At 39.0% G+C, this 19,798-nt stretch overlaps 2 protein-coding genes across 2 annotated transcripts; both read left to right on the forward strand.

Moving 5' to 3' along the window:
- The first annotated feature begins 693 nt into the window (after nucleotides 1–693).
- LOC128743112 (splicing factor ESS-2 homolog) lies at nucleotides 694–2,359 on the forward strand. Its single transcript, XM_053839635.1, has 3 exons — nucleotides 694–871; nucleotides 933–1,086; nucleotides 1,151–2,359. The coding sequence occupies exons 1-3, from the start codon at nucleotides 737–739 to the stop codon at nucleotides 2,317–2,319; spliced, it is 1,458 nt and encodes a 485-aa protein (XP_053695610.1). The 5' UTR covers nucleotides 694–736; the 3' UTR covers nucleotides 2,320–2,359.
- Nucleotides 2,360–9,057: 6,698 nt separating this feature from the next.
- On the forward strand, nucleotides 9,058–10,144 carry LOC128739671 (uncharacterized). Its single transcript, XM_053835167.1, has 2 exons — nucleotides 9,058–9,383; nucleotides 9,703–10,144. The coding sequence occupies exons 1-2, from the start codon at nucleotides 9,058–9,060 to the stop codon at nucleotides 10,142–10,144; spliced, it is 768 nt and encodes a 255-aa protein (XP_053691142.1).
- Nucleotides 10,145–19,798: the final 9,654 nt, after the last annotated feature.

The following is a 19,798-nucleotide window of genomic DNA, read 5'->3' on the forward strand; positions in this document are numbered from 1 at the left end:
CAATTTTTTTTGCTCGATTATAAAAATCTCTTTGTTTTTTTTTAGAAAAATGGTGATATGCCGGGGGGTCGGATAATCCGGCCGGTGAGTGGGTCGAAACGAAAATTTTCTCGCAATTTTCAGGAAAATCACTAAATATCTTCACTGCTCGGAATCCTTAGAGTAAAAATTTCTATTGTTTTGTGATAAATTTGATGCATCTCGCGCATGTGGATTTTCAACGAAAATACTTCTTCAGCAATTCATACGCCCTCCCTTGCTTAGGAAATGTAATACATAATGGCAGTTGGTAAGGAACGACATTATTAGTTATCTAATTACGGTGACCGAACTTTTCGGGACCCTCTCTGCAGCTTTACATTTCAGATTACGTTAACATTAAAAATCCAAATTAAAAAATTAATTTGCACGCCTTTTTCAAATCGTAATAATGTGCTTTGAATATTGACGAAAAAACAGGATTTACCTAAACGGCACGTATGGGCACGTATTACCCCAGGCAGCCCAAAATATATTCACCACGATGCCTATACATTCCACCAGTGAACAACAGAGGGCAGTAGGCTGGAATTTCAGGAGGGTATGAAACAGTGACGTCATCATTCATCTGTCCGTATGTGTCAAAATTCGAAGCATTCGCTGCTGCGTCCTCATTCTGCACAAATCAAAACAATACAGCGAAGTTGAAACGTATCAACAAAATTTGCTTTTTTAAACAAGAATAATTATTTCTAAAATGTCTAAGCCAGGAGAAAAGGCTCTTCAGGCAATGTTGGAAATGGAAAAAGCAGTAAATGTTTTTAAAAAACCTGCTGTTCCCAAAACTAAAGTGGAGAAAAAAGTTATTCTTACGGAGGAGAAATACTTAGAGGTAATAAAATCTTAATGATATAAAAACGCATTAAATTTAATGCTGAATTCTTTTTGAACAGGAAATGAGTAAAATCATACAAAGAGACTTTTTCCCGGATTTGCAAAAACTAAAGGCACAGAATGAATATCTTGATGCACTTGCCAGCAATGACATCGTCAAATTGAGACAAATTTTTTCGAAGTACAACTCCAAATCTCCACTGCTCAGAGAACGTACGTATTTAAATGTCGATGCCAGCATATATACCTAAATTTACATTTCCCAATATTTTTACAGCAAGTCCTGCTACGTTCGAAACTCCACTGCCAAGTGCATCACTGCACACTGAGGAACCCCGTTCTACTCGGTCTAACGTCAGTGCCAGCTCTAGCAAAAGTTCCAGTAAAACGATAGCGGATAAGCATTCGCTAGACAGCTTTCTCCACAACTACACCAGCGAAGATAATGACAGCTTTCAGGAAATTATTGAAGCAGCCGATCGGAAAATGAGACAAAAGTTTTCTGTATTATATGCAGCGGAAGACAGCAGCAAAGAAAGTCTTATGCAGAGCTTAACATTGCCTAGCATAGAAAACCAGTTCGATGAAAAGGAAAAGCCTAAGAAATTGGACATGTGGACATATAGAAATAAAAACTACATTATGTATATTCCTGATGGCGTCGATAGGAGCAGAGAAGAAGAGATCGAACTGGTTAATAAAAAACAAGAGATTGTTCATAACAATACCCGGCTTAAAACTAATCCTTTTAACGAACGGGAAAGCAAGCAGGCCATTACAGAAGCCGCTCGATGTCAAGCCAAGTGCCTCCCCGAAAAGATTGGTGTGGATGGGAAATTGGTAGAAGCTTCACTAACGCCAGCTGTACGAGGATTTAATTTTGTGAAAAGTCCTTCCCCATGTCCTGGTGTTACAGACAGCCCGCTGTTCACATGGGGTGAAATTGAGGGTACCCCCTTCCGTCTAGATGCCGCAGATACGCCTCTACATCCAGCCTCGTCCGGACCATCGTTCCGTATCGCAGAAACGTCCAAACGAGAAGCTCTAGGATTGCAGTTAGCGGAGAAGGCAGCCGAAAAATCACGCTCGAAGAAGGCTAAAGCAATTGAGGCGGCTCGTCGAAATATTGCTTCACCAATGATTCGCAACACATTTGACAGAATTGCTAGCATGTCACCCGCGGCCCGTCGACTTGCGTCCAACAAACTCGGACTTATAAGCAGTCCCAGCCCACTGCGTTCGCCAATAGGCTCAAACAATTCGCTCAAGAGCCCACTTTTGAGTAGGAAACCACGACCAACACCTTCCCCAACGGCTATCGTAAGAAGAAAGACACCACTGATAACAGCGCCCACCAACAAAGCAACGGATTCGGTAGTACTAACAGATAATTTGCTAGACATTCCCTCTACCGCAAAGCGTCCAAAAGCTGCAGACTTTTTCTAGTTGAAAGGATTATATTGAAGGCGTATTTTAAAGATGAATAGACACATATTTATATACAGCCAAGTGTTTGATTTTTTAAGTCATTCTTACATAGAAAAAAATTAGTTCGGTACATCAAAAAAGTGCTTTTTGAGCTTTTTTGAGATTAACCATCATGTTTCCCAAGCGGACGCTTACTATTTTATAATATAAGGCAGATTTTTTTCAACAATTTAGACAAAACCGATTTAGTTACCATCACTAAAACGACTGTGAGAGAGTAATTTCTTCCATACAATTTTTTTACAGAATTTGTTTCCTCTTTTTCTTGGAAATATATTTAACATATTAGGCCGTATGAATAAAACAATTTGCTTTGCTTTTTCCGTGTAAATCTTATGGGAGCATTTGCTCTAACTCTTTTATTCATACGGCCTATTGGGTAGTCTTTGCCGCTTAACCTAACAAGAATTTTTGGTTGTATTAAAGCTTATTAAGCGCTTTTTCCACGGATATCAGCTATATTCATCATCTAGCAATACATAGCCGGGGTGGCTCGAGCTTTATCAAGAACTTGCCACTACTGTACTCGGTTCTAGGATATGCACCGCCAATTCGTTGAGCCCCTCTATTTCTGGTGCAGGTGGGGTTCTTGAAGAAAACAGGTTTCATTGCATAGTTGTCCGGCATATTTGCCACGTGGCCGACCTACCGCAATCTTCCGAATATCACTAGATGTACGAGAGAATATATCTAAATAATGCCTGCAGCTCGTGGTTCATACGCCTGCGCCACTCTTCGCTAGTACTCCGTCAAAAATAGTCCGCAACACCTCTCGTTCAAATACAGCAAGAACCACGTGTGTGTTTTGTAAAAAAAACTTACAGTCTTAAGTTCGTGGAGGTCTATCTGTTTGATTCGCGTTTCACATCGTCAGCAATGTGCAGTGGCATATGCTTCTTAGTTCTTAATGAAAGCGCCTTGCGGAAGGAAAAGTAAACCCGAGTTCCAGCATGAATGCGTCGCTGAATCTCCTTACTCGAATTATTGTCGGTCGTAATCAGAGATCCCAAAAAATTTGAATTCATTAACCACTTCTAGTTCATCGGGGGGGTTCAAAATACGTTGGTTACCCTATACGCATTGATTTGTGACCCAATTCTCCTAGCCTCCGTTTTTAGTCTGGTATGGATTGCCTCCTCCGTCCCAAGGTTTCTAGTAATGATATCAAGGTTGCCTGTGAAAGCTAGCAGTTGGCTACTTTTGCCGAAGATCGTTCTTCTCGTTTCGATGCCCGGTCGCCAAATCATACCTTTAATAGTGATGTTAAACAACATACAGGGTAGTCCATCTCCATCCATTTGCCGCAAACCTCTGTGCAATTCGAAATTTGTCGTACCTCATCGCGCTCGACTCTATCGTATGCTGTCTGATACTGCCTAATATGCCGCCTGAATGCCCCCCTACGAAATCTTTTGCCATTGGGAGTAGACGACTTTCTGATCAACGGAATGCCGCGCTAATTTCAGCAATTGCAAGTTTAGCTTTAATACAAAGACAACATGTTGCTTAATTCAGCCGTCCGCTCTGGATCAAACGCGGTGGTGAGCCGCTCAAACCTGGAGTACAAACGCGCACTTGGTTGATTTGAATTTGTTGATTTGTACATCAACACGCCTTGTTGACCAAATGATAACCTAAACTTAAAAACTACGTGCTATTGATAAAAAACGATTTCCAAAGACGTGCTGAAGCTGCTGTAGTTAGTCCGTCGATTCGGTACGTGTAGAAAGTGGCTCCGGACGTGAATATCAAGGCTTTCCAATATAGACGGGCAACCCGCTCGCGAGATCAATAAATTGGAGACACATCGCGACGAATATGAAGGGGGTCTAGGTCGATGAGCCTACAGCGTTGTTCGTAGCTTGGCAGTTGGAAAGGGCTATTCCACGGAATTCTCTGAAGAGCAAAACAAATGAATCTGCGCTGCACTGACTCGATTCGGCTAGCTCCAACTCAGATTGGAGCGGACTGATGCACAATAAAGAGCTTTCAAGCAGTAAACATCATGGAAGTGCTTGCCGATGCGCATAATGAACCCAAGGTTCCTGCAGGCCTTATTCACGATGAACGCGATGTGCAGTATGAAAGTAAGTAAGTTTAGAATCGAGCAGTATCCCCAGATCCTTGACGCCGTTTTCGCGACGTAATGGCATATTTCACAGACTGTAGTCAAAATCGAACAGGCTGAACTTTCTAAAAAATGTAATGACTTCACACTTGTTGGGGTTTAGCAACATACGATTGTCGACACACCATTTGGCAAATGTTGATAATTCCTCCTGGAGAACAGCTGCGTCGGATAGATTTTCAGCTATTGAGTACAACTTGAGGTCTTCTGCAAACAAGAGTCGCGGAACTTTAAGCAGGTTGTTGACGTCATTGAAGTGGATAAGGAGTATTCAAGGGCCGAGATGGCTGCCTTGTGGGATTCCAGAATGTGCGGTGAATGATCTTGAGAGACTGCCCGCAATGTTCACCTTTAAGTGGCGATCGGATCGGTATGAACGGAACCAACACAGCAACGGACCACTTATGTCAAGCTTAAGTTTATTCAGTTTGGCAATGGCGATTTGGTGGTTCAATTTATTGAAAGCTGCGGAAAGATCAGTGTCCGACCGACCATCGAAGCTATTTAACACGTAGGATGTAAAGTCAAGAGATTGGTAGTCGTGGAGCGCTTGGGCATAAACCCATTTCGAAATTGAGTTTAGACCAGAGATCCTAGATAGTTATCTACGTTTTTCATATTTCCCTTTTTATGCACAGGTATTTCCATGCTGAGGAAAAGACACCTGAGTTGGCGGATAAGCTGAAAAGGTGGCTCATTGGAGCGGCTAGAGCGTAGATGCATTTTTTTTTTCAGGAAAACAGGTGGTATACCGTCCGATCCAACGGATCGAGAAAGTTTAAACTTCGCGCCGACCGATGGTCACTTCATCGACGGTGAGGTTATTCAACGAATGGCCAAGGAAAGGAACATACTCCGTCGCTGTGGGTATTTCTGCAATCGTTCATCAGTAAATACTCTGGAGAATTTCATCGAAAACAGTTCGCAAATTTGCTCGCCGTTTTATCACCCAGGAACATAACCGAGCGTAGACCGTCATCTTTCCGTTGCTCGTTGACATATTCCCAAAAAAATTTAGGGTTTGGTTTCAATCTTCGCTCGACATTTCTCAGGTAGCTTCGAAAGTAAGAATGACTCAGTTGTTTGTATGTCGTGTTGATCGACAGGTAGTGGTTGCGGAGGGGTAAGGTCATGTACCTCGAAAATTTCTTTAGAGCAGCTTTCCTTTTGGATTTGAGACGACGTAGCATAGTGTTTAGTAGTGTTCGATATCGGAACGAAAATTGAAGTCCGGGTTCCGGTCCGGTTAAAAATCGGAACGAACTTTTTTATTCTGACTTTATTCCGGTACGATTTGGCTCTGTTCTGGTTCCGGAGCCGGAACAGAGCCAAATCCGACCAGAATAATGCCGGACTTAGAAAGTTCGTCCCAATTTTTAACCGTACCGGACCGTCGCGACCAGTCCCGAATGAAGTCTGGTCCATCGTTCGATGCCTGTTGAAAATGACGATATTCCGCTGCTTCCCTGCCTGATGACTGCTCTCTGATTGGTCGTGGATTCGCGTCCGACTGTCTTCTCACCGCTGGCTGCTGCTTATAGTTGCTAGCGTAGATGTTGCTTCCTTCGCGTTCGTGTAGTGAATGAGGTATGAGGAAACTCACCGAGGGACAAGCTTTTATATAGTTGCAGCATCGTGTGAAGAAAGATGTTTCTGCCGTCGTCGCTGGCTGATTGGTGGAACACTAATTTCTCAATAACCATTTCAATAATTATTAATTATTTAATTTTTTTATTTTATTTTGCCTTAATTGCTACACGGACCGGACCGGACACTAGTGTTTAGCCAGGGTATCTGGTTCAGAGCGGGAGCAGTTCTTTTGGGAACGAGGCGATCGATAACATGGTTCAAGATATTAGAGAAGGTCGTGGCGGCAGTGTTTATATCGTCATTATCTAAAACTGTGCTCCAGTTGAAGCAGTTTAACACATTTAGAAAAATCCCCAAAAAAAGCGTGGGCTAAGCCGAAGAAGACGATCACGTCACGGAGTATTTGTTGTTTGGTGATTAGCAGAGCTGGATGATGCAGAACATGCTTGACAAGCGGGGAAGGCGCCATCGTTACTTCCGGGGCCTAGCCACGAACACCGGCAAAGCATAGATCAAGGAGGGGCCCATTTTTGTTGGGTATATCGTTTACTTGTTGAACGGTTGCAGTACTATAGCAATCGAACAATTCAATATTGATTGGCGATAAAGTTGACGAACCCATGCCAGCGTACTGGTACAGGTACCCGTTGCCGCGTTCACGCCATTTAATACCAGGTAGATTGAAATCGCCCAGAATAATAATGTCCATTCCAGAATAATAATAGATCCGACGCAGATGCTATCGATGCTAAGGCTTGTTCGCGACCAAATCTGGACACCTCAATTTTGCAATAAAAAAAATTTGCTAGAAGTTTAATTCATGAAACAATTTTATATCAGTTATGTGTGTATCGTTAATAATTATCAAACAAATTAACATTACTTATTTAGTCTGCATGAAAAATTGGAGAACTTTGGAGTTTACCATTGCCATGAGGGTCAGCGCAGACTTGTTGACAACCAATTTAGCTGGAACTTGAACTTGGCTTTCTTCTTTGTCCTAAAATGCTCTACAACGTCATTCCGTTTCATGGCAGTGTAAAAAAAACATACCAGGAAGCTGTTTAAAGTCTTTTAGGATATACGTTTCATAGTCCATTGTAACGCATGGAAACTTCGTTAAATATTCGCGATAAAGCTAACGAGCGCGTGTTTTGGCCGTCGTATTTTGCTTATCATTACGGTCTGGCACAGTCCTTACTTTGAAAGACTTCATGCCTTGTCGTTGCTTAGAAGAGTGCACAAATGTAGGCGACATTTTTATTTTACGAGCAATTGGTACGTACAGAAAGATCTGATCTCCTCCGTAATATTTGTTTTACCTTCGCATCCTTGTGGTGGTTCCTCAGATCCTTTTTTGTTCCACTTCCCTTCTTGCTAGCTGTTGTCAAGTGAGTATCGAATGATTTTAAAACACTGTGAACAGTGTTTGGAGGAAATCCAAGCTTTTTGGCAGGTTTCTTAACGAGAGATCCGGATTTTCATTGCGACCGTACACAATTGCTTTTCGCACCTGCTCTTCTTTCGACGCCATTTTACGCTGAGCGCTGAGCGCGTAATATAAACAAGTGTTATATTTTCAGAAAGAACAGACATACGTCTACCACTCTGCAAAATATTTCACTCATTGTTAATGTAATTCCGAAGCTGTGTGTGTTTAGGGATGTCCAAATTTTGTCGCGAACAAGCCTTACTCTGTTATTCAGTTAACAGAGAAAAAGTTTCTCAGCTATCCAGACAAAATATCAGATAAGTAATTTTTCTACAAAATTTTCAGCGTCGGTGGAAAACTCCGATGAAGTTGGAATCACCATGTTTTAATTCTTAAAATTTTTTTTATAATATTTTTTTCTTGCTTATGGCCAGAAAACTTAATTTTTCTTAACATTTACAGGAACCATCACATGGCAGGCTAAATATTCTTTTATGAAAATGTATGTACATTTTCTTGGCTAATTTTTAAAATATTTTTTTTCACTGATTGATAGAATTTTATTGACAAAAATTACATACTAATAAACGCAAATTGCGAAGAAAGCGAGTCAAATTGAATGCAATCATGACATAAAAATCTGACATTAACTGATGTTTCGCTTAAATTGCTAAATTTATCAAAATGATCGCATACGAAATCGCTAAAACTTTAAGCTGATCAAATTTTGATCAGTTGATTTTGATCATAAACTGTATACAAAATTGATTCAAAATAGAATTTGAAAAAATTACCGAATTATAGATTTACAGCGGAACCTATGATGACACAGTCAAAGGAAACTACGGTAAGTAAGGCAAAGAAGACTGGATTAAGGATAGCGGAAATTGACATGAACCGCAAACTGACAGACGGAACACAGTGCGGCACTGCGTGCTGCTATCGTTCTTGACATTGCTAGCTTGAAAGTAGTACTCGACGAGTTCCTCAAACCTTGGCTCACTGGAAACTTACAGTAGATTCAACGCACAAATACGGCCAAACAACGCATTTTAATAAAACAAAATAAATGGTTTTTATTCCATTGAAATCTACATTTAAATTAGATAAATATAAATATTTTTTCAAGCCGCAAAGGCTTTATTAAGAAGAATGTCGCAAGCTGCAGCCTTCAGTTAGCGGACAGAAGACTGTTTGTTGAGCGGCGACGACCTGGTGCACTGCCAGGTGAGCTACCTTTTTTTTATCGGTAGTATTTTTGAACTTGAGCTATAAACATCAACAACTCGTGCAGCTATGTGACAAAACCCTCAGCGCATCCATTGCGCAACGAATTACAGCGATCTGCACCAATGGCAAAGACTGGCACGTTATGTGTTGGGAAACCTTGTTTGAACCAAATACCATGGCTAATCTAAAGAAGTAAACCTATTTGCTAGTATAAAGTCTTTAACCTAGTAGCGCCGCGTGATCATTTCCTAAAGAGTATACCATCGAATGCAAATCGAATTCCGGGAAGTGCAAACCTTATTTTCACCCTAGTAGAATGAAACCGGGGCTGATAGTGATATGCAGTCTGGCGCTGCTAGTGATCGCCGGTGGTTCTGTGATAAAGTGCCCGAATTGCAATAAAAACGAATGTGAGTGCATACATAAAGTGCTGAAGGCATCCACCGTTCCGCCATTCCCCTTCTGCAAGGTGAAAATCTGCGAAGAAATGAACCCAGTGGAATTTCAACCGATAAAGGATGTATGTTCTTGCATCGATCTAGCCGCCGTACGGCCCGAGCGGCCACCAAAGGATGAAAAACCTCTTTTTGCACCGGATACTTCGTGTGAATGTGGATACAAGGATAGTGGGCAACTTCCAAAGTAAGTGCAGCGAAGGCCGAACAACATTTGTGAAACTTATGCGGATACTTTATACGAACTGTTATTAGTGAAAATTATATTAGCAGATACTAAATTGTTCTGGTTTATGATATCAGTGTGTTAATGAAATAGTATCTGAGTGACTCGATGAAAATTTAGAATCATCGCAAAACATTTTCATACTGTGTGAAATACTTAACACAAATTGAATAATTGAAGGCAAAACATTTAACAGATTTCGCCACATCTAATTATTATGATTTGTTTCGTTAACGAAAGAGTTTTAAAAAATATCAACTTATCTCTTCTATTTCCGTAGAAAATACTTCGCTGATCCGGTTAGTCAACATCTAGCCAATATGGCCGCTAGAAAGAAGCAAGTGTCAGTATCGGAAGCAGATTTGCACTTCCAGGGACACGCCATTAAAGTTAAGCCGCAAATGAAACCGACGTCAAACGTGATGGAAGAACGGTTACATAAATTCAACCGTCAAGTGATTGAATTGAAGCCATCGCGGAAGAACCGCGTTTATCAACCGGTATCGTCTGAGGAAGACGAATCTCCCTGTAACCCTAAAAAGCAATCCTACGGGGATATTTGTTACGATAAAGTCAACGCTCCAACGCCCATGTTTGAGCAGATAAAGCCCTGCGACAGTCCTTGCGAACTGTGTGAAGATAACGTTCCTATTGATGAGCCTGATGATGACGAGTACGACGAAGAGGAAAATGATGATTTGGACGAAGCTGTTGATTACTAATTTTAAAATTATGTAAATATGTAAAAACATCTTGACTTTGAAATATGAGACTGAAGTTCTAAGCTTTGCAGCTTTAGTTGAAATAAGCCAAATGATACTGATATAATTATAACTAAAACGATTTGTACAAAATCAAGTATATGTATCAGAACTTCAGTTTAAATACTCACTAGTACACTGAAACTCTATTTTACTAGAGTAAACAATTGTGTACATAAATGGAGATAAAACTAGAACATAAGAACATTTCGTATGGAAAATAAAACCTATTTATTTTGTTAAATCCATCAAAGATTAAAAAAATCCAAAAACAAATTTTATTTTAAAATATTTTTCCATTCCTATTTTCGACATTATCGACATGTCGCGTCTACAGTCCACATCCACTGTTTTTAATAAATATTTTAAGAAATGTAAATGTAGGTATAATCAGAAGCTATTTAAAGGATCCAGAAAACTATGCCGTCGCCGGTTTGTAAGAAAACAATTCACAAGATTTCGCACAATAGTCCTAATATTATTCGATGAATGAACAAAATTCCAAATCGAACAATCATGCACAAACGAAAATGTTTGGAACTCGTAGAACTTAACATGCCAAGCTAGTGAGACACAATAAAATATTTAAAATTATGAAATTTTGATATAGGAAAACATAAGACTGAAGGCTGTAAGATCCAAATCTAAAAAGTTGAAAAGTGAGTTGTTATTCCGACCAGGGTTGATTTGCTCTTTTTACTTCTTTTTTTCCTCTTCTGAATACAGCGCCTCAGCCAAACAAAATTCGAAAAAGTGATTTATAGGACAAGTGTAGAGTTACTTATTATCTACAATATTATTGAAGAATTTGGTAATTTGGTTATGTTTTTCTTGTCCGGTCGTGGATATTACCTTTAAAAAATGCCAAAACACAGGGCCGAAACGTCAGGCAGCGTAAAATATTGCCGTTTTCGATAAATAACTGACCGGTAGATCTAAACGCCGGTCCCTGTAACAGTGTCCAGTTTACGTTGTACTTGGCGGCAAAGGCCGCAGTGTATGCGGAGGATCAGGAACGGAATGGCTAGTGGACTGGCTTTTGGACGAGTAAGGAAGATGTGCTTAGTGAAAACGGGTCCTCACCGGAAAATAAGAAAGATTAGTAGTACGTATGAAAGTGGGAATAGTGAAACCAGAAGTAGCTGTAAATCTATACCTATAAAAATGGATTTCTGTCTGTCTGTCCGTATGTTTCTTATAGAATCGAAATCGCCTGGCTGTGGCTGTGTCTAACCGTGACTTACAAGACCTAATAAGATGTGATTTCTGCGGGAGAATGGTCACACCCCCCCCCCCCCCCCCCCCCCCCACAGTGGCCGGCGCTTTCGACGGCGGGTCACCGGCGAACACTCGCGACTTGGCCGTCTTGCCCTGGTTCATCTAGATTCTAGAAGACGTTAAATATATGAATTATGGTAAATGCACATTATGTTTCTCATCCATTATGGCATGTCTTTATGGCTCCCGCATATTATGGTAAACACACATTATGCCATTCTTACGTATGGCAACCATATTTATAGCTCTCGTCCGGTCACCAGTTCCTCCCATCATCTATAAAAAGGATGAACGTGGCATCACGCTGATACAAAGTGCTCTCCCAGATCTATCCCCGATAGCAACCCCAAAAGACCAAAATAATTATCCCAGTGGTACTAATTATCCGACAAAACAAATCTCCAATAACAGGATAATTCGTGGGGCAGTACCAGACGGGGTTTTTGGGGATCCGATTTCTCACTCCGACAAATTCTCCAGGAATGTCGGGAGCACAACATGTCCACGCATCATATTGTCGTGGATTTCGGCATTCTTTGCGTCTGTGGTGCCACATTTCCTGCCGTTACCTTCCTTCTGCTTAGTAGTCTGATGCTTCGTGATCGTCTGATCACTTGGGATATGATTAAATGTTTGATTCCGAGTTGTTTACCGCTCCATCGATGAGAAGCATTTGGATTTTCGCAGAAAGTGCCCAAATTTTCCCGCACTATCTCTTGTTCCAAAGATATCACTAGAGCAACTAGAGTAATAGATATAAAAGACTTGTTTAAAATACAAAATTAAAATAAATCCAGCTTTTTCTCCAATTATCTCGAAAACGGTTGTATTTAGGAAAATAATTGTTGTTGTCATATTATACTTGAAAAATCGCTAGCTAGTTGTTCTAAGAAGTCCGTTCATGAAAGTTGCTCCATTTCAGAACAATTATTAAAATATTGCAAATTACTTCTATTTCCAACTAGTTGTTCTATTTTTTCCAATAATTTAAAAAAAAAGTCAAAAATGTATATTTTTGATATTTTAAATTTTGGTTTTATTTTCAAATTTTTGAAAAACTGGTAAATTTTTTATCAGTGCATATTTTTCATGTTTAGAAATCAATTTTCTGCAACTTTTCCTTTGACATTATTTTTGAACAATCGCAAATTTTCGATTCGTGCCGTGTAAAGAAAACCCGTTTAAAAAAACCGCGTTAATTCGATAATTGTTGTAAAACACCGCGTTAATTCAAAAAATCGTCGTAAGATGAACCGTGTTAATTCAAAAATCGACGTAAAAAAACCGCGTTAATTCAAAAATCGTACAAATAAACCGTGTAACAAAAGACTTAAGTGTACGCCCTTTTAAAAAATGGAAGGTGCATATTTCCTCCGGTTACACGTTGGTAAAGTTTCATTCAAATCAGATTGATCCAAACCGATCCAAACAGATCTGCTCGAGCCAAAGATGCTGATACCTGATACCTTCATCCAAATCAGAGAGTTTCAGCTTTTTTTAGACGACTTGGCGTGGAATAATTGCTCATTAGTAACCGAAGGAAGCATTTTGTCATATCAGCATGTTTTTATATCATTGAAAGTAGGGTTTATTTCTAATTCCCGTCGTAGTAAGTAAAGCCCTTCTAATTTTCATAATTTGCTAGATGGATTTAATGGATACTCCAAAAGTTTTTGTGCTGATTTGACTAAAACACACTTACCTTCCGATCCGTGAACTTTGAAATCATTGAATTATTAAAGCATATTATTGAAATTTCGCAACTGACTTTATTTCTTAAATTCGTCGTACCGTTTTAAAATCCGTCCATCAAAATTTTTCATCGTCCGAACTAAAAATCACAACAATGTTTACGACGCTAACGAGCATGTATTTGTGTAAGACGGCATGACAAATATTATTTTGCAAAATTTTTGCAAGTCAGGCAAGTTTTCCTGGCTGTAGAATAACGATAATGCCTTACGTGAGTTATTTTCATTTATGATTTATGAATGACGGAAATTAAAACGATTAGTCGACATTTTCTTCTTCGTCGCACGAAAAAACGTAGAAAATTTGGCTGGTACGACTTATTTAATGATAAAAAGCATTTAAATAGATCTCAGCTCACTTTCATTGATCGCGTATGACAGACAACAAACTAAAATATTAGGGAATAACTAGTTTTGCATTGTGTGTCATAAAAATGCTGATATTTTTAATAATTTGTGTTGGATAGGACGGGAATAGGCAATTACGACGAAGCAGCAACATACCCTACTACGCAGAGGGAGTTGTCGCGTATCCGAAACGTGTGCTATGCAAACAGTCCGAAGTCGGCAAATTTTTACTCGTGTTCGATGCAGGGAAGGCCTGTTAATGCTAAGGCGGTGTTCATTTAGCCATTATGCAATATAAAAAGTTTGAATTCCTTAAAAAATCAACACTTGTGAATGAGTGGTGCGTAGGTGACTAATATAATGCATCTGGTATTTCAACTTGTCGTTTATTTTGCTTCTGCTTTCCTACAATATACTTTCAAAATAGATGACCAAACAGTTGTGTTTACATAAACAAATATGCTATCTAATGCTAAATAACTCACAGCTGACGCTGTTACAAATGTTCATCAGTACGTGACTTTTATGTCTTGTAGAACATTGTTGACCAGAGTTGGCTTTACATATTCCGTGACATCACAATATATCAATTGTGCCTACCGCCAATTTGATCTGTTTTTTCGCAAACCAAACAATGACTGAGAAATAAAATTCTCAATGCTCACGTCAACATTACATTTCGTTGCGTTGACAGATAACAACGGCCAGCGCAAATTGAATAACCAAACCACCAAAAATATGACTTCGTTTGTTATAAAGCTGTCTTTAAAGCTTGTGGTTCAACTAGTAACGATGGCTTTCATAATGAATAAATCGGTCATTAGCCTGTTTATAGTGCTTATTATATCAGCTACAGTAACACAATCCAAGGTTTTTATGGCGGTATACAAAGAAGAACCCGAAAATACGTCTAACTGGTCGATTTTATAATTACAGCCGCAAGGGTGTTCAGCTTGTGGATCATCCCATGAAGAATTAGCAGAAAAGTGTTGCAACAAATGTGAGCTGTGTCGAACCAGTTTCGATGTGGAAGCCCCGCCATCACCTATTGGGCAAAAATGTAAAACCTATTCTTACAACGTAGAACGAAATGAAACTCCCTGCTACGTAGAACCATACCAAACGCACGACGTTGAATTTGAAGCACCTTGCGATCCGGAATATCCAACGTAAAATTCAAAGGAAAGTGTAGTGATTCATTTGTTTAAAAATATTACTTTACAGTTGTTCTAGACAACATTTTAGAGTAGAGCGACCACCTCGACCATCATACAGAGAATATCTGGATACCTTCGACTTCGAAGTAATAGCTCCACCAACCGGTCCTCAGTGCAAGGAACTTCGACTGTCGGCCAGTGTTGACCACGTTCCAAGGGGTTCGTGAGCGAAAATGCATCTAATTTTTGTTTTTCTTTTAATTATAACTTGACTTTACTTGCAGATTGCGAGTGTGATTACTGCCGGTACGGTCAATACAGAAACTCATCTTTCACAAACAATGAAACATATTCACTCCACGAAAATTTCATCACATGTAATCGCACACTTGCTAATCGACTTAAGCAATCAAATTTGAAGTCTGCAATAGCTAAACGATTTCGAGAAGAATTTAACATTTCCAACAACTTTACGGTAATTCCGTTACCGAAAACGATTCACAAACGATCTTTCGACAATCATTTAGTGAAAGAAGGATACGTTTGTCGTTGTGTTCCCGCAAATGAAAGTGAAAGCTTATTCCAAAGCGAAATTACCCCAACAACACGCACGCCACTGTTGCGTAGATTGCTCACTAATGCAAACATTCTTCCAGACATTTATATTGGTGATTCGGTCTTTGTAGGTGGTGACAATCCACCATCCTATGAGATGATTAAAAATTACCTCAGTGGGGTTACATTATCTAGAGCAGTCGCAACCGAACAGTTATTTGTAGAGCTTGCTGAAATATATTACGAGATTTATAAAATCAGTCCTCAACGGAATTATTCGATTCCGTTGAAGTACGGTACAAAAGAGACTCACGTTAACAACTTTGGGCTTCGCACATACGACATACAGCCGGTTGATGGTAAATACCAACCGTCAGCGTTCAACAGCTTTGTCAGTTATTCGAATCAATTTTTCGGGAAATTCATGGATACGGAAAAAGCCAGCACTAAGCTGTTGAATAAGTTAAGGAATATTTCCACCAAACATAGACGTCTTTTCAACAGATTGACCGGAAGCAATGCAGAATAAACAAGCAGTGTATAAATTTCTACAATTACTATACCATAGCTGCTGGACTAAATTTTAATGTGTATAATTGTCATTCATTCATCATCTCTAACTACCTAATGTGATTCAAATCTAAAATATTTAATATATTTATTTTGAATTATTTTAGCGACTGATTGAAGACTGCATCCACGATCAGATTGGCAGGAATTAGATAATTAGATGAACAATGCGCCGATTAGCCACTATTGTGTTTTGCGGTAAAAATTACAGGATAAGCTTTTGTTCCCTGTGAAACAGCATTTTCCACACCAAATAAGAAGAATAAAAATTTTTTATATGTTCTATTAAACATGCTCAATATTTAAGAGAGATATGTAATCCCAAAAATAACGAAAACACCTTGAATGTCATCTTGATTTTTCTCTAAAATCTTTATAGTTTATAGTTAGTAAAATCAATTTAATTCCTAAGAGCTCATAATCTTACTAAAAAAATGGCCTAGCCTAGCAAAAAAATGGCCTAGGATTATTATTCACAGTTCGGTAGTTATTTCAGATTATCCTACACAATAAAGGTAAATTCACAGGTAAGGAGAAAAATGGGCAATCGGTTTTTATTTACTACAAAACTTAGAGAAAATAACTACCCTACTAGCACAGTTGTTGCAAACCAGTTATGCCAATCGTTTTATGACTGATTTCAATCACATATAAGTTTCTGTAACCAGAAGTGCGAAAAGTGTGCTGCTTGGGTATTGATTCGCAGTCTTATTTATACGTTAAATGATATAACAAACTCAGCGAAAATGCAGGAAATAACTGATTCTATATTGTTTAGTTTGAATTTGTCCATAGTCAGGAATTAATTATTCGTTGAGTAAATAATATAGGAATTAAAATTTAATTCCTTAAACTTAAAACTAAATAGAACGGACTAGGCGCGTTCATATCCTACCTACAGATTACTGTGAAGTAATCGCAAAAGAGGATTTCATGCGACACTGTAGCACGTTACACGATGTAAGCGTTAGAGAATTAAAAACAGAAGTAAAAGGATAAAAAAAATGTTTATAAATACCAACCCCATTAGGTTTTGTTTCCAAGCTCCGATAATTTAGTTATTCAAAGTCACGTTCGCACAACTGGAACAGCAACTGATTTATTCTAAAAAATTCAGTACATCATAATAGCTTCGCAAAGGATGAAACACAAGTGGGCAGCATTGACCGTTACTGCGGTAGTAATATTTTTCTTCCCGGAGGTAATTTGAAAAGTTTACTGTAATTTCTGTGATTAATAAATTCGTTTTGTGCAAATTTCTACATTCAGACGAGATATTGTGAAAAACGGAATGAAACTATTAGGACTACAACCGATCACCATAACTTGACGGAAGATAATCATGTCGATCTCACTGCCTTTCTCTATTCACTGAAGCGATTAACAGGCAAAAGTCACACAAAAAGAGACATTAATTACCAAACCGACTGTTTTAGACCAGCCAGTTCGCAATGCTGTAGCCGAAGATCAAGTTCCTGTGGATGCCGATCATACTCTAAATCAGCGGGTTGTATTAATACATTCCTGATTGAGCAGTTACAAGAAACGAATGACAACATTAATCGCCTCTTAGAATGCTTGGCCAAAAGATGTCCCAGGGAACGTAAAACTTGCGCTAATTTAGCTTTCCAAACCGAATGCGTAACAGAACCTCCAGTTGTCCAATGTACAACGACGGAGCAGCCACCCATCGGTGTTCAGTGGTTAGTTAATGATTTTGCGGAAATTTGGCCCGAAGATTCCACAACAACGGACGACCCAACAACGACAACGGAAGATCCCACGACAACAACGGAAAATCCTACAACGACAACGGAAGAGCCAACAACAACAACAACAACGGAAGATCCTACAACGACAACAGAAGATCCTACTACGACAACAACGGAAGACCCTACTACAACGACGACCAAAGATCCATGCAAATGTTGCAAGAACTGCAAAATACGTGTATGCTGTAATGAGGATGATGATGATGAATCCTAAAATTATTAATCTGTAAATAAACGCTAATTTCAATTTAATTTATTAAATTTAACTCCTCTAATGTATTATTTTCTTGAAACGGTGGTTCTACAATTGATGAAGTGACTGTAGGGAAAAGTAATGACTAAAAGTATAAACTTTTGACTTTTTACTTTTTACTTTTTACTTTTTACTTTTTACTTTTTACTTTTTACTTTTTACTTTTTACTTTTTACTTTTTACTTTTTACTTTTTACTTTTTACTTTTTACTTTTTACTTTTTAAAGCTTTTCAAATCAAAACCATGATAAAAATTATAAAATGTCAATTATCTCAAAACCATCCCCTCCGATTTGCATAAATTTTGCTTTTTTTAAAGATAGCTTAAATTAAGCCCCAAAATCCCTAGCATACTAGTAATGGAATACTAGTTTATGAAATATGCAGATGCAGAGGTACTATCTGTAAGAGGATTAGTATTTCTAGAGTTTTTTCTGTAAAACTTGCGAAATCGATACTATGTTCAGCTCAAATGCATTCTCAATTACTTACTTATAAGAAAGCTTCAGTCACTCTGAAAGATGAGTTTTCCAACTGACAACTTTCGCAGGGAACTTCATTATGCAACAAAACGCATAAATGCACATGCATGCAACCTTGGCTGCTAGGGTTGACATTGGTGGTAGATAAATATACAGTCTTGGCTGCGGTTAGAAAACGCATCACAAGCGTAGTCGTCACAGTGTTACGAAGTCTTTTTACGATAGTCGATAAATGCCTGCGTCAAGACTGACACAATGTTGACCGTATTGCTCATTTTAACGTTAGTGCTATCAAACTGTTCCTGTCAATCGGTAAGTACAGTAGACATCGCTACCGTAGTAGCAACCAAAAAAGTACGATCGACTTTCGCCCAGTTGACCCCAATCAACGAAAATGTTAACTCAGTATCGGGGCACGTGTTGCGTAAACGCGCAAATACGGCTGCATCATCACAAAACCAGCAACGGTCTCCGCTGATAGAAATTATGTTACGAATACTGGACACCATTCAAGTGGTTCCGAAGAGACGCTCCCGAAGGTTAGCTGAGCTAAGCTATTCGACCGCACAGCAGCAGATGATAAGGATGCCAGATTCATTCAACCCAACCAAGGTTACTTTTTTTACTTAGTGATAGTGTGGTGTGCTTCCCTAGATTACGGTTGCAGGATTTAGAGTAGACTATTCACGCCTATCGGAAGTTCGTAAACATCGGTTTCCTCAAGTGCACAAAGGCCAATATTTGTGATATTTAAGCTAGACGCAACCACGTTATCAAATTACACGTGCACGCGGTGGTCTGGTGCACGTGGTGTGAATAACTATTAACAAGAATGTTGACCGGACTTACTATAATTGAGATACGATTAGTATCCTGTGAGTATTGCACAATGTTCTTGAAATTAGAGTTTTTAAACGAACCTGTTTAGTTATTAACTGCTAACCGTTTTGATCAATCAAAAATGCTGAGTTCTATTTCAATGTATATGAGGGACGCAACGCAAGGAGTGCTTCAAAGATACGAATATTTCTATTGGTGAAGCTCGTTCAATCTCCTTTTCGTTACATCCTAAAATTCATATCACGCTAAAATTGACACAGGAATTAACCGTTTGGTTTTGGTCATTTTGGCATTATTCTTTGACGCAGATTGCATAAAAGAGCGACATACTAGGTATTCCCATAAGGCCCAAACAGAATGCATACGGATTTTACTACGTTGCGGCAAATTGACAGTTTTTCCATGGGTTTTCTGTCAAATTTCCGCAGCGTAGTAAAATCCGTATGCATTGTGTCTGGGCCTATACAATGAAAGTGGGAACGTTGAAAATGCTTATTTCCACCATCCCCGTACCCGAAATTTTGAGTGTTCGCATCTATAGGGCTTTTGCTACACACACATGCAAGACATCTGTTGGGCACACAGTGCATATTTTCCTATTCGATGCAG

The sequence above is a fragment of the Sabethes cyaneus genome, chromosome 3, assembly GCF_943734655.1.
Source record: "Sabethes cyaneus chromosome 3, idSabCyanKW18_F2, whole genome shotgun sequence".
In the NCBI taxonomy this organism is placed as follows: Eukaryota; Metazoa; Arthropoda; class Insecta; order Diptera; family Culicidae; genus Sabethes; species Sabethes cyaneus.